At 40.6% G+C, this 15,761-nt stretch overlaps 1 protein-coding gene across 1 annotated transcript in view; it reads left to right on the top strand.

Moving 5' to 3' along the window:
* NCKAP5 (NCK associated protein 5) overlaps positions 1 to 15,761 on the top strand; it is an 847,991-nt gene that overhangs the window by 725,455 nt on the left and 106,775 nt on the right. Inside the window, exons 12-14 of the mRNA XM_008053829.2 lie at positions 1,718 to 5,487; positions 6,188 to 6,365; positions 13,800 to 13,878. Coding sequence (XP_008052020.1) covers positions 1,718 to 5,487; positions 6,188 to 6,365; positions 13,800 to 13,878 — 4,027 coding nt within the window. The remainder of the gene's footprint in view (positions 1 to 1,717; positions 5,488 to 6,187; positions 6,366 to 13,799; positions 13,879 to 15,761) is intronic.

The following is a 15,761-nucleotide window of genomic DNA, read 5'->3' as shown; positions in this document are numbered from 1 at the left end:
TATACTTCTGAAATCACCAGATTCTTTCATTGGAGTTCTTCCCCATTAATCATATAACCTTTTTAAGAAGTCACTACATCAGCCCCCTAAACTCTGCGGGTTCCATTCAAGAAATGATCTGAGGATAACCTGTGATCTCCATTATGACACTAACTAAAATAGAGGGAAGACAGGAGGCTGAGCTTGACTTTAGTAATAGAGCACAGAGATTAGGGGCATAGGCTCCAGAACCAGACTGCTGGGGCTCACTGCTTCTCCTCTTGAACAAAGTCAACAGCAGCAGTGTCGTAGAAAGAACCTGAGAAATCAGAGTTCAAACCTTTGCTCCAGTTCTTCCTAACTGTGTGACCTCCAACAGACCAATCGGTGAATCTGTGTTCTGTTCTGAAGATGAAGTTAGAGCACTGTGTAAGTGGCTGGTATACAGCAGGTGCTCAGTAAATGTTAGTTCTCTCTTTTCTTCACCCTTCAGTTTCTTGTTCGCAATTCTATGAAAAAATATGAATGTGTAGAATGCAGTCTTTTTTCTGTATTGTTCTATGTTGTCTCCTGTGTACTTTTCCAAAGCCAAGGCTGGCATCTGGGGAGGGGTGAGGGGCATGAAATGGACCCTGCTAAGTTAGTAGCTGAATCATTACTCTAAGGTTCTAAAAGCAAATGCCCAGCTGTTGTATGTGTGTATGTTTGTATATAGTAACTTCAGAAAATGTTCATTGCCCACCAAACAAAGTCAGAAAGTCACAAAACTATCAAATGTTAGAGCAAAGACATGGACCAACTTTTTTTTTCTTTTTTTTTTTGAGTCAGAGTCTCACTCTGTCATCCAGACTAGAGTGCAGTGGCACCTTCATGGCCACCACAGCCTCGACCTGCTAGGCTCAGGTGATCCTTCTGCCTTAGCCTTCTACATAGCTGGAACTATAGGCACACGTCACCATGCCTGGCTAATTTTTTTTTTAATTGTAGAGCTGAGGTCTCACCAAGTTGCCCAGGCTGATCTCGAACCCATGGACTGAGGCAATCCTCTCACCTCAACCTCCCCAAGTGCTGGGATTCTAGGTGTGGGCCACTGCACCTGGCCCCTGATGGACCAACTTTCTTTACAGCTTTACGTTACCCACCTCTCATAGACACTCTACAATAAAGGCCATACTGGCATCTGGTCATTCCCTGAGTGTGCCATGGACATATTTCCTGACTTAGATCTTTACCCATCCCATTTCTTCTCCTGGAAGTCATTTCCCCCACTTTTGACTTAAGGCAAACCTATCCATCTTTCAAGAGCTAGATGAATCTGAAAACAACAACAAACACCAAATACCTTTCCTATACCCCTTTAATGATTTTTTGAAACAGACCTGTGGACTCCTCTTCTGAGTCTCTAAAGTACTCACTACACTGGCACTTCTCCTTTGCTGCCTTGACATGCAGTTAGTTGTGGCCAAGTCTCCTCTCCCCTGCTGGGATTTTGGTTCCTTGAAGGCAGGGTCTTTGCCTCCTACTTCTTTATATCATTGTGCTACTTAGCACAGGATGTGGCAAAATCAATATTTGCTGCATAGTTAGTGAATAAATTAATTAGCTAATTAATGTAGGCATTTGTATGTGAATACTTATCAGCCACTGGCACAAATTAAGTCCCATGTTGGACTTTTCCTTTTATATATTTGTGATCTGTGTGGTTCAATTGTTTCTGATATCTACTTTTCTTTCATAGCAGTCATCACAAAACTGGGATAAAAGGCTAAGTATTGATTCCTCGCTCCCAAGTGGCTTTGCCAGTCCTACAGATGAACTACCTCCCACTCGTATCAAGGAAAGCCACATCTTGGAAGGGCTAAGAAAGCTGCAGAAGCGAAAAGTGTTACTTGAACCTCCATCAGTCATAACCAAATGGGGCTATAAAGATTGCATGAACTCAAATGAAGGAATATATTCTCCAGGCATTAAGAGTAGCAGCCTCAAGGACTCTCGGTCCTGCAAACCAACGGATCTGGGGAGTCCCCGCAAGGAGTCCCACAAGACATTTGTTTATGACACAGATTCCCATGACGACGCAGATGATGACTCTTCTTCCTTAGCATTGCTCCAAGTAGCTGCAAACCAGGGCTGCAGGTCACGTGGTAGCAAATTAACCCACAGTGTTTCTGACAGTCTATTTGGCTGGGAGCTGAATAGAAATCACTTTTTAGAAGGCACGTCCTCAGTTTATCCCAGGGAAAGGCCTGAAAAACTGACAAGTTGTGCCAGCAGTTGTCCCTTGGAGAGAAAGCTGTGCCCAAGCGTGCAGACACCTCAGGTGCTGAGGGAGAGGGTCCCACACAGCCAAGGCCATGGCCATGTGGCTCTCAGCCTCCAGCTTTCGGACACCGATGACAATGAAACCCTCGACGAATTGCACATAGAGAGCGGTGATGAGAAAAGTCCTTCAGACTTGTCGTTGACTGCTGACACTGATAAGTCAGTGGAGAATCTGGACATCCTCATGGGATTTGGAAAATCTCAACTTCGGTCTCCTGATGAGGAGGAAAAGCAAGTGCCCATCCACTTGGAGACTAGGCCAAAGACATTTAATTTCATTAAGCAGCAAAGGGTTGTAAAAAGGACTTCTTCAGAAGAATGTATTACTGTAATATTTGATGCTGAAGATGGCGAGCCCATTGAATTCAGCTCTCACCAGACTGGAGTTGTCACTGTTACCAGAAATGAAATTTCTGTCAATTCTGCCCCTCCTGGACCCAAGGCAGAACACACTGAACTTTTACCTCAGGGAATTGCTTATTTACAGCCAGGAGCTGCTGCAAAAGACTGTACTTTCTTAAAACGATCTGAAGAGGAAACTGAGAAAAACATTCCAAAAGATAATGTAGATAATGTTCCCATGGCACCTGCTGAATCTTTCAGCCCCAGGACAGTGACACAAAACACTCAACCACAAAAGTTGCTCAAACCAACACACGGTATGTCATGCCAGAGTAATTCCAGGTCTTTGGCACCCATGGGCATCTATCAAAAGCAAAGTCTGACAAAAATACCTGCCAAGGGCAAGTCTTCACCTCAGAAATCAAAACTAATGGAGCCTGAAGTCTCGACACTAGTCCCCTCATATGGCCCGATGGCTCTTGAAAAATCACCGGCCTTAGCTCCTGGGAAACTCTCACGGTTCACCAAGACTGAGAACCCAGGGCCCCTTTTCGAATTACGACCAGATTCACACATTCCAAAACATCCCACCCAACTTCCTCAAGGCTCCAAAATGTCCGGCAGGAGGGATTGGGTCCAGTGCTCCAAGAGTCAGACTCCAGGAACACAGTCAAAGCCCCTCATTGAGCCCAGTGACAGTGGAGAGCCCCCCACAAGGGATGAGGACTGTGACTCTGGGCTGGAGACAGGGATGAAATCCCCTTCTCCCCCACCCCCTCCAGGCCGGTCAGTCTCCCTACTGTCCAGGCCCAGCTGTGACTATTCACCAACACCTTCACCCCTCAAGCCTGAAACCAGGGTCCCCAGTGAAACAGTAAGGGCAATATTCAAATCCCCCCTGCTGAAAGGAACCTCTACTGTTCTGTCTTCTCATCAGATCACAACAGAAGTGCAGAGGAAGAAACCTTCCGTGGCCTTCAAAAAGCCTGTCTTCACTCACCCTTTGCCCTCCTCAGAAACAGTGATTCAAACCAGATGCCCTGCTCATGCTCCTTCTAGCTCTTTTGCCGTGATGGCTCTGGGGCCTCCAAGGGTCTCTCCGAAGAGAGGTGTCCCCAAAACCTCTCCTCACCAAACACTTGGGACCACACAAATGGACACAGGGTTACGGACTCCCAAGAACTGTCCTTCAACCCATGAGCCACTGGAAATATCATCCTCCAAAAGCATATCTCCAGGAAGAAAAGGACAATTGAATGACAGCGTTTCCACACCCCCCATACCTCCCTTCTTAGGGGTAAATGAATCACCATCCTCTCAGGTTAACAGTCCTCCAGCATCATCACCACCCTGCAAAAGCCATAGCACCCCACATGGTTGTCAAAGCGCTCATGAGAAAGGACTGAAAACTCGTCTCCCGGTGGGACTCAGAGTTCTCATGAAGTCTCCTCAATTGCTCAGGAAAAGCTCCACGGTGCCAGGGAAACATGAAAAAGACAGTCTAAACGAAGCCTCCAAAAGTTCTGTTTCTGCAAGCAAGCCTAAGCCTGAGGATCCCAGGAATCCAGCAAGCCTGGCAACTTCAGGGTGTGAAAGAAATGGGACTCCACTAGTTTTACAAGTGCAGGACAGTTCAGCTGAAGGGTTCCCCCTGGAAATAGCACTGCCAGAGTCATTGGATAGCAGCATCCCCGGGGCTGATGGAAGAGATGGGGTAGAAAACAGATCTGTGAAAAGATCTCTTTCTTCCAGCAAGCCACACCTAAAGCCAGCTCTAGGCATGAATGGCGCCAAAGCTCGCAGCCAGAGCTTCAGCATTCACTCAGGAGATAAGCCCTCCACACCCCCCATGGAAGGGCCAGGCAAAGTCCGAACTCAGATCATTACCAACACTGCCGAGAGAGGCAATTCCCTTACCCGACAGAACTCCTCCTTGGAAAGCTCTCCCAACAAGGCCCCTTCTGCTCCCATGTCTGAGAGTCTCCCCAGCGCTGGGAGGCCCCTGGCACACCCCTCCTCCAGGCAAGGGTCCCTGGGAAGCTCAGGCAGCTCCAGCAGTCAGCACGGGAGCCCAAGCAAGTTGCCTTTGAGGATTCCTTTGAAGTCTGAAGGGCTCCTCACCCCACCTGGAAAGGAAAACCAGCAGATCTACACCCAGGGAGAATGCCCCAGTGTGGCTTTACCTGCAGAATCAGATAGTGAGTGTTGCAGGTGTCCACCGACCCCAACAGACTCCCCTCAAGCCCTGCAGAGCCCTGGGAGGATGCAGCATCCAAGCAGTTCTGAAACAAGCAGGATGTCCAAGCTAGAAACTTCTGGAAGGCATCCAGATGCCTCTACAACCGGGACTGGTGCTGCGAGCTCAGAAGCCCCCTTCTCACCCACAATCGAAGAAAAGGTCATGTTGTGCATTCAGGAAAATGTGGAAAAGGGCCAAGTGCAAACAAAGTCCACCTCTGTGGAAGCAAAGCAGAAGCCCGGGCCATCTTTTGCCAGCTGGTTTGGTTTTCGGAAGAGTAGACTTCCAGCTCTCAGTAGCAGGAAAATGGATGCCTCCAAAGCCAAAGTGGAAAAGAAGGATGCAAAAGTCTTGGGGTTTGGAAGCAAACCACTAAAATCTGAAAGAAAAAAAGAGAAAAAGAAGCCTGAACTACAGTGTGAGATAGAAAATGAGCTTATCAGGGACACCCAGTCAGCAGATATTCAAGATAGTGGTTTTCAAAGCAAAAATAATCGGAAAACAACACAAGACATTTATAACCAAATGAAGTGTGAACCGAGAAATAGACCTAGCCCTGTGACATGTTCAACAAAAGATACCTTTATGACGGAGCTTTTGAACAGGTAACATATTGGAAAAGCAGGTGGCAATGTAGAGGGGTCCCCTCAACTCCCTAAGGAGAATTGTTTGCTTCTTGCACATTAAATGCCAGTCAAGCATGTTTTTCATACAAGCAGAAATGCATAGTTGCAGTCTTTTATACATTAGCCAGAATTTAAACAATGAAATAAGAGTTAGCAATAAAATGATCATTTAGTCCATGTTACTTTGTTAACCAAACCAATGGTCTTTGAAATTAAAGAATGGTAAGTTTTATCAAGGTTGATAGAAATTCAACCTACACTAGGAGCCATGAATGTACCCACATGGCATGAAATGGAAGAAAATATCACATTCGTTGTAAAGCATGCTGATTTCATGGATTGTACCAAGCAAACATATACTTGGAAACTTTCCAGAAATGATTACATTTCCTGCTGATCTTAAACCAGAAATGTATTTAGCAATCTCTCTTCAGTGGCTTTTATTTTGCCCCTCCCCACAAGCAAAGATAAAAATAAAATAAATTATTATCAAATTTAAATTAACACACTGTGGGAACGTTTAAAGATCTGAGCAAGTTTAGTGAGAAACACTTATATTGCAGAGATTTTAAGACAAAGAGCTATGTGGAGGTTACTTTGAATACTTAAAGATTGAGAAAAGGAGAATGATTGAAGAGAAGCAATGTAATTTATCAGAGGAATCACTTTCTACCTGCAGAGTTGATAAGAAAGCATCTCAACAGACAGAGAGTGGATCAAATGATGTTTCCTGCAGGAATGTGTTAAAGGGAAGTTCCCAGGGCTCCTGTCTCACTGGCAGCTCCATCAACATTCAAGGAAACCACAAGAAGAGCGTCAAAACCAAAGCCGATATGGAAATACCGAAGGACTCCCTGGTAAGTGTTCCACCATCTTGGTTATCTAACCAAGTGTCACTTTCTGAGATATTCTGGCTGGGTTCTTTCTACCCTTTGCTGATGAAAATATATGAGTAAGAGATGATGAGGGGAAAGAAAACATCAATGAGAAAGTTTGTTGTTATTGTTGTTGTTTTTTAGGAGTGGGAGATCCTGGTGCCCACTGCAGCAGAGAGCTGGCAACTAGGCTTTAAGTGGGCCTGGCTCTTGAGGAGTGCTGTTCTTCCCAGCCCTGTTTGCAGCAGGGTGGTACAGTCGTAACACAGTGCAGGCAGACGATCCTGCCAGTGGCATCTTCAAATTATAAGTCCCCTATATACGACAGAGTTCCATTACAAGAGCTTGTTCATAAGTCTAATTTGTTTGTAAGTCCAACAAAGTTAGCCTAGGTATCCAACTCACACAATCAGCTATATAGTACTGTACTGTAATCGCTTTATAATACTTTTTACGCAAATAATATATAAAAACCAAATATATGGTACTGTAAACTACACAAAAGCACAACCACTTGTAGAGGATGCACACATGTGGCAATATATGCCAGACATGTGAACTAATTTATGTGATTGGATATGCAAATGTATGCTCACATCTTTGAAAGTTCACAACTTGAAGATTTGTATATAAGGAATCTGCTGTATACTCTTACGCTAGAAACTTGTTTTGATGGTTATTTCCAACATCACCAGCAAAAAAAAAAGAATGGGCATGAGGTTTTAAATAAAAATACTAAACAATTTAAGAGATGATGGACTATTTTGATGTTTTGATTTAAACGTTGTTCATTTTTTAATGAAAGTTGCATATACCAACTCATGCTACCTATTCAGAGGGTGTAAAAACTATAAAGTCCTTTTGGGGACTTGGCTCCCTATCATTTAACACATTAATAATGAAGTTCAGAACTCAGAGAGTAGACTTCTTGTAAAAGATAAAAAATAAATGAAAGGGTATTTTTATATTTCCCTAGGGTACACTAGTTTCAGGTAATATTTTTGTTTTAAAATTACCTTAAATTGCACTTACTCTCCTTACATTCTTTATGTACTTATGTAATTGATCTGAAAATGTTCATTGTTCCTTTTAGTAAGTTATAGAACACTTAAGTCAAAAAAAAAATCTCTCTATAGAATTACTATACCCATGTCTTCCTGTACTCTAATCAAGGGATTAGAAAACATGGTACATGCTATCATCTTCTTTGGGAAAACTTGAAACGTGAAGTAATTTTTTTTTTCTTTCTGGGATGGTTCAAGAGTGAAGGAGATTTTAAAAGTGATCCCAGTTGCTGTTATTAGTTATAATTATTTCTTGATATTGTGTTGCTTTAGAGTTTCAATGACATGCTTTAATTGGAGACAAAACCATATTTAAAATTTTGTATTCAATAGCTCTTGACTGCAGAGCTGTAAGTTCTTTTCAAACGCTCCCAAATTGTATGTAGAAGATGTTCATAGCAAAAGTTATTTTTTTTTTCTTTTTACCCCCATTTTTGCTCTTGGCTTCCATGGTATTATCATCCCTTCTTTGAGCGCATAGATGTCTCCTGCATTATAAAACCACAAATTATAAGCATATCTAAGACTGCCCTTGTAGTGTCACTGAGAGGAAAGAGAGAGAATGAACGTGTGGAAATGTGCAATATGCTGGAAATTCAATCCAGCTGATGGAAAACTTTGATAGCCTGGCAGAGCCCCTTATCAGAGGCACTCAATTTAACTATGCCCCATTTAATATGGCTCTGACAGCTTAGGGTATATCTTCACTGTACAGAAGTACAAAAAAAACAAAAAGACCCTGTGTTTGGCTTTACGATTTCATTTTTATTTTCGTATTACTTCCTAATGCTAAAGTTATTTTCCATGCTTTTCCTCTCTCATCTGCAGTCTTTCACAGGGTCCTTTAGTTCTTCCAGGATATCTGCAAGAAACACTCTTATTATTTTCTGTGAAGTACAAAGATTCCCTAATCACCCCAAATATACATAATCAATAGGGATATGCTAATTTTTTCTAGTTAGCTGCAAGACGAATTAGTCATGCTGAGAAGCTTTTCCATACAGAGGAGTATTATTAACCTGGATAGTTGGCCAGCTAGTCACTTTTTTTCATGTAAAATGCAGTTTTTTTGTTTCATCTCCATAATCGTCAGTGTGGATTGGGCTAAAATTACTAATTTTAGAAGAGATATTGCTGTAAACTCCTTTGGGACTAGTACATGAATAGGAGTGAAAACTCATTTATTACATGCTATCAGCCTATATAGGAAGGAGATTAGATGGATGCAAAATAAGATGTATTTTAATACCATTGCACATTGATGTGAATACCCATGAACCTTATAAAATTCACAGTTTAAGGGACCTTTTCCCTCACTAAGGCTCACGGTTAATTTTCTATCTGCTTATATTAAAGTGCATCGCAAATAATTTTTTTTCATAATAGGTATTTTGGATGAAAACAATAGCTATATGTAATGTATGACACATCACACCTTTTTCCTGAATAAAACCACTGTTCAAAAACCTTATGACATAATATACCATCCTTTGTTCTTCACACACTAATATTATATGCAGTTATGAGAGTCCTAAGGCATTTTAATTATTTTAATCTATAGTGATAATAGGCAGATTATTTCCATACATATAACAAGTCCACGTATGTAGCTCCAACTAGTTCATTAGTAGCTGCATATTCGTTTTGAGTACTGTTAGAAACATTCTGAAATATGTTTAAAAGTCCCATTAATGCTTTGCTGAATTAAATCTTTTTCTTATTTCAGAGCCTTAATTAGAGGCTTATATCCCCATTTCTGCCATCATTTACAGACCACTTAGCTCTAATTTTTGTGTAATTTAGACAAGGGCCATGTTACTTTATAGTTTAAATTATATCAAATCATTGTAAGAGGGGGAAAGGCATCTTCTAGAAAAGCTGCATTGGTATTAAGTCAGTAAGTCAGAAAGAGGTGCCCTGTTTGCTACACATTGTAAGTTCTTCCTTCCTGTAGACCTAGATAATTTTCTGAAATGAGAAGTCTTAAAGACAGCTCCAGGCTCCTATTTAACTATCATGGGACACAAATAAAAATCATTAACAAAATTAACGAGACCATATACCTTCATCATGCATTGGAAAGAGATGACCATTTTAATATGGGTATTTTAATTTAAATTATGGGTATTCTCCTCACCCAGTGTCACATTGTATAAAAAAAAAATCCCACATCTGCTAATAAAAAAAGCATCAAATGCTATCCCATTAAAATGGTACTGTGGTGATGAAATAGCAGAAAAGAGTACAATAATTACACAAATTGTTATCATCTTATTAAGTTCTGCAAAATGTTATAATTTTAACATCCTTACTTGAATGATTCTGTCCTAAATGATATTTTGATGCTAATAAGAAGCATGCATATTTTGCCCTCCTTCTGCAAAGTTTTCTAAATGACTAACTTTTCCAAAGGTTATGCCTTCCAGGAGCTTTCCCTCCGGGGTCATTTCCCATCTCACTTAGATTCATTATGTTCTTTTCCTTTTAAATGAGCACTGACATCAAAAAATGTTGTTTTCCTGGGTGGCCATTAGTGGTAGGGCGACTCAGAGAAGAAATAGGTGCAGAATTTTAAATGAAGGGTGTTCCTGAGTATTGGGTTTAATTGTGAAATTATATGTTTATATATGGATCAGTGGTGAATTATTTTCTCCCTTTTTCCTTCTATGTCTTTTGTAAGCTTATTTCTTCCTGCCCTTCCCAGCAGTCGGAACTAATGGAATTCGACACCCGTAGTGATGTTTAATAGCTGTCTGGTATAGACTAGTATTGGGAGCAGTTCTTGTCTACCTATAACAGCAGAACCCCAAGAGAAGGACAAGAGTTAGAGACGTGCCATTAAAAGACACCCAAAAAGTTTTCACAGCACATGTAAACCAAAAACAACCCCCAGTTGTGTTTTGTGAGTCACCGTCTACTTTTTACCCAATGGAACATTACTGACATTGACTTGTCTGTTCCTGGGATAGCAATGGCTGAGACGTTTCTAAACTTCTAACCACAAGTCTTTTCAGAGCCAAACACCTGCTGCCCTTTGCGATTCTGTGGCCACTCCTGTTCTCTGCAGTGCCTTTCCACATAAGATTGTCCCACCTGTGTGGTCTTTGGCAGATTCCTCACCTCGAGCTGACAGCCCCTTAACCCCCAGGAAGGTATCCACAACTTCCCACTGACACACAACTGCTATGTGATCAAGAATGAAGATTAATTTAAATCTCATCCTATGAAAAATATAATTAGCAAGGGGAATCTGCTGCCAAAATAAATTATGTCCCTCATTTCCATAGGCAAATGGATTTTTTTTTAATTACTCACCACTTTGAGCTGAAATCTATTTGTATGGATAATTAGAGCTGACGAGTGTGTCATTCTAAAGCACTCCCCCATTTTCTATTTTCTTGCAGCTTCATCCATCCCCTTCAAGTTTGACATTTCACCCCATGGGTCATTTCCCCCACGTGGGTCATCCAGCCCAGGAGAGCTGAATGAACTAGGGGCCTTGTCTGCAAGCCCAGGTCCTCTGATAAACCCCCAGAGGACACATTTTCAGTTGAGCACAGAAAGCCCCAGAAATGTTCTAACAAGGATCTCACCGGCAGGACTACAGGATAGTTTTTGTATTCTTTCTTTACAGATCACACTTGCAGAAAGGTAGTGATGAAGGGTCGCAGAAGGGTTAGGGAACAGCAGGAAAGGGAAGCAGAGTGGTTACAACACATACACACTGAAAATGTTTGCTATCCTTAAAATATGATTTATGAATAATATTTGGAATATTGACTTTGTATTTAACTGCCAGACACTAAGAAAGATGGTGTAGTTCTTTGGAAGGTCTGGGAAGTCTAGCTGTAATAATACGGGACTCAGAAAAATTGAATTACACAATGAATAGGGGTCAGAAGTACCTATTTTAAAACTGAAATCCTGTGTGACTTTGAGCAGATAACTGGCCCTCTCTGAGCCTCTTTTCCTTTATCTGTAAGATGAGAGTCTTTTTCTAATTATTTGATTCTTTAGAATTTCACGGGGCTGACAGAGATGATAATTCACTCAAATTTCAAAAGGCTTCGAGGGCACTCCTGCAAGTTTAAAAGGTACAAATTTAGAGGGACTCAAAGGAAATACTATTTTACATGGACAACTAGGGAGGAATATGGGACACATCACCATAAAAGCTGATATGAACTGAAAAAATAAGTCGATTTCTTTGATGTTTCTATAGGGGAGGATAGAAGGATTCCAGTGGATTTTTAATGGAAATTAAGGTGTTTGAGGGATCCCTTCCTCAGTGGGTCTTTGAGTCACCTTGTCACAAACAGATCTCCAAGCTAAGTGAACCTTGGAAGGCAAATAGATAGTATGTTAGCCTGACTCATGCTTGTGGTGCCCTCTCCGTCCTCTGTGAATAGAGACTGCTAGAAACAGAGACAGTTAATGAAGCTTTTTTTCTTCTTTCTTTCATCCCCTAACTTTCTCTCTGTGCAGGTGCTAATCAACAGGGAAATGCCTACAATGCTTACGGAGCAGACAGCTGAAGGGGAAGGAGTGACGAAGCATGGCTTCTGCGTGCCAACCCCTCAGCAATCTCTCCTTGCGAGGCTTGAGCTGGCCATCTGCATACTCTTTTAAGTTTGCCATCTTCTGGCTGTCAGGGTGGTACAGATTAAGCACCAATTACATTCTAATATTGGAACTGCAGTCATAAAATGTAAATAATTGGTCTTATTCCATTAAGTGTGAAAAATAGGAGGTAAAAAGTAGAAAGCTAAATCCAGCTCAAGGTCAGTATGCAACCATATGCCTTTCTACATTGCAGGTCTAAAATAATGATTTCTTGGCATTCAACCCAAGCCCTTGAGTAAATCTACTGACAACCTCTAATGTATGTTCCTAAGCAGGACCCCCACTGCATTGCATGGTTCACATTATTAGGATGGGCTGCTCGGGTAACTGGCTGGAATGTATTTTAAAAGAGCTATTTAGGGTCATTTCCCCAAAGGACCCTAAACAGTCTTGATGTTGAGGCTGAGTTTAGACAAGCATAAGTCAAGTGGAAATTTGGGAATAACAAAGTTCCCCCAAATGAGCCCAAATCTGGAGTCAGACTTGCTGTGTTTAAATCCCAGCTCTCCCTGCACTTTGGGAGGCCAAGGTGAGAGCATTGCTTGAGCCCAAGGGTTTGAGAACAGCCTGGACAATATGACGAGACCTCATCTTTACAATAAATAAAAAAAAATAGCTGGGCATGGTGGTACATGCGTGTAGTTCCAGCTACTTGGAAGACTGAGATGGAAGGATCGCCTGAGTCCAGCAGGTCAAGGTTATGGTGGCCAGGAGCAAGTTATTGCCCTCCAGCCTGGGTGACAGAGTGAGACTCCAACTCAAAAATAATAATAAAAAAATAAACCCCAGCTCCATCACTTAGGTCTTCATTGCTAAAACAGAGCTAACAATAGTACCTGCTTTATAGCGTTGTTGTAAGCATTATGTGATCTTATGGGTAAACAGCACCTGCTGCATAGTGTGTGCCGTTTTTGTTGTGGTTGGTGTTGTTGATGATGTTGTTACTACTGCTGCTACTGGATTGGGAAGTCAGAACTTCCGGGTTTTCATGTCAGGTTTGTCACTTACTATATGTACACTCACTTTAAGGAAACTTCTTGGACCTTAGAGTTTGCCTCTGTAAAACACTGTGACTTCTTCAGAGACTCTATAGAGTTCCCTTTGGTGATACCATCAAGCACCTGGGTATTCCAGCTGAAATATTAGGGAGAATGTTTCTGACCTGAAAAATCTCAATAAGTGTCTCACTGCTCTAGTTCACGATCATACATCATGGTCACCTTCTGTCATTATGAAAAAAAGAATCATTTTATTATTCATATTCCGGGAAAGAGTCAGGAGCTCTAAGTATATGTTAAGTATATTTCTTTATTCTTATTAAAATAACTTGTGGTGGAAGTCACTGGCTCTGGAGGAATTATACCTCCTTAGACGTTAATTTTTCCTAACAGCCCTATGTTACTGACTTTATTAAGTATTAAAAATCCAAGCTGTTATCTCTAAAATCTTGCATAGAATTAGGTACCCTGTAAATCATCTCTTTTAGAGCTGGGGTTATATTTCTTAAAATATGCTCTTATAATTAAAACTTGTAATAAAGCCAAATGATGGAGTGAGGGAAGTGGAATAAAAAATATATGTGTCTGTGTATAAATACACACAGCCACACATGCATACACACACACATATGCCCACACATTTATTAGAGAATGTATAAGTATTTTGAAGATTGCAAAAGATTTATTTAATATAATAAATAAGAACTTCTACCTTTTTCTTATTGTTACAGATAAAAGAGGCAAATGAAAACTTGCAAGAGGATGAAGAAGATACAGTTGCAGATTCTGCATTTCAGAGCCATATCATAGGTAAAAATGCATGTCTTCATATCACTTTCACTAAGACATTTCTACATGTGAGCTTCTTTCAGACACAGCATGTTCCTAGGGATCATGTCTCATGCTTTTCTCTGTCAGGACTGTGTCCTGAACTGCTCACACGTGGTTCCCTTTACCTTCTTAGACATTCTTACCATAAAATAAGTGGGTCATGAAGAAAGCATGAGTGTTTGCAAAGGAATTCAGTGCAAATTGATGAAAAGTGAGTCCTTGTCCATATAAAATGAAAATGATTCTGAACATAAATAATTTGCCTCTCAGGAGAAAAATTAACTTTAAGTCAATCCAGTTTCTATAATGGTATCAAGAAGCACCTCATGCAAATACCTACTGGTAAGGAATGTGGGGTGGTAGCTTTCTTAAATGGAATATTTTAAAATTTTAGTATGTTTTATGCATAGGACCAAATGGGATAAGAAAATATGGCTTGCCAAAATCTTCAACTCATTTTCTTCGTCATTTCAGTTAGAAATCTGAGTACTGATAGTCCCGTCTCTGAAATAAGCTCAGCTTATCAGCTACTTCTTAGAGTTGTGCATAATACCAGACTGAAGGAACTCACGTTCCCAACACAAAGGGACTTTGCTGACCTGTTTTTAGCAGGTGAGATGGAGGAGTTGTGTTTGACTGCGACCTTTGTCAGAAAATAGAAGAGGTGATACTTTTAACAGTTCCAGGTCACCTTGGACACCTGAAGAACTGGTTGTTCTTTGGGCTCTGAATGTGAACATGCTGATAATTTAGCTTTCCACAAGACACGAAGGCATGGTGGCATCTTTTCTCCAAATCACATTTGGTTGTGGGAGATAGTATTGAATACCATGTTCCAGTCCTACGGATTGCTGGTGTCTGGTTTAATCAGTATCCATTACTCTTGTGTTTTCACTTGGAATGTCTTTAGCTGTCAACTCTCAGTATCCCACAACTCTTAGCGTCATGTTAGTATACTTGGCAACTGATTTTTCAGTGTATTCAGCAGTCTTCTGCAAACCACAATTTACATTTTGTCTCAGAGAGTAGTTGTACCCCACAGTTTAATGAGACTGGCACACCATTATTATTTTTTTCATTTGTAATTGGGAATACAGAAGTCTCAACAAACAGCTGAATGAGTATAGTCCGAATAAGATTATTATTCCAAGAAGACATCCTTTATTATAGTTGTCAATGTAAAATGCTTAAATTGGTATCAGTTCTGCGCTGTTAGCTAATATTCAAGTTAAATATTGTTTAACAGCCTTCAAACATGACACTGTGTAAAGCCCTGCTGACTCATCATTTTTCTATAATGAGATGTTCTTAGGCCTATAAAATCACATATATAAAGTCAGAAGCTAAATTTTTAAAGAGAACTATAGGAATCTAAATTTTTTTGAATAGACTAGCTGTTCTTTAGATCTGTACTGTTCGATGTGATAGCAACTCACCACATGTCAACTTACACTCACCACATGTCAATTTAAATGAATGAGGGCAACATAAAATTAAAAATGTACCTCCTCTATCACACTAGCCACATTTTGAGTGTTCAGTGGCCCCATATTTTGTGCAGGAATGTATCACTTAATGACAGGGATACGTTCTGAGAATACATCATTTAAAAATGTTGTCATTGTGCAAACATCATAAAGTGTGCTTGCACAAACCTAGACATCTAGCCCACTACACACCTAGACTATATGGTACAACCTATTGCTCCTAGGCTAGGAACATATATAGCATGTTACTGTATGAATACTGTAGGCAATTGTAACACAGTAGTAAAAAAATATGTATCTAAATATATCCAAACAGAAAAGATATGGTAAAAAATACAGTGTCAAATATTTTTGTTAAAGTGCACCTGTATAGGG

This window comes from Carlito syrichta, unplaced genomic scaffold (assembly GCF_000164805.1).
Source record: "Carlito syrichta isolate Samal-C Ts95f unplaced genomic scaffold, Tarsius_syrichta-2.0.1 Scaffold288729, whole genome shotgun sequence".
NCBI lineage: Eukaryota > Metazoa > Chordata > Mammalia > Primates > Tarsiidae > Carlito > Carlito syrichta.
This window is presented reverse-complemented; position numbering and strand designations above follow the sequence as displayed.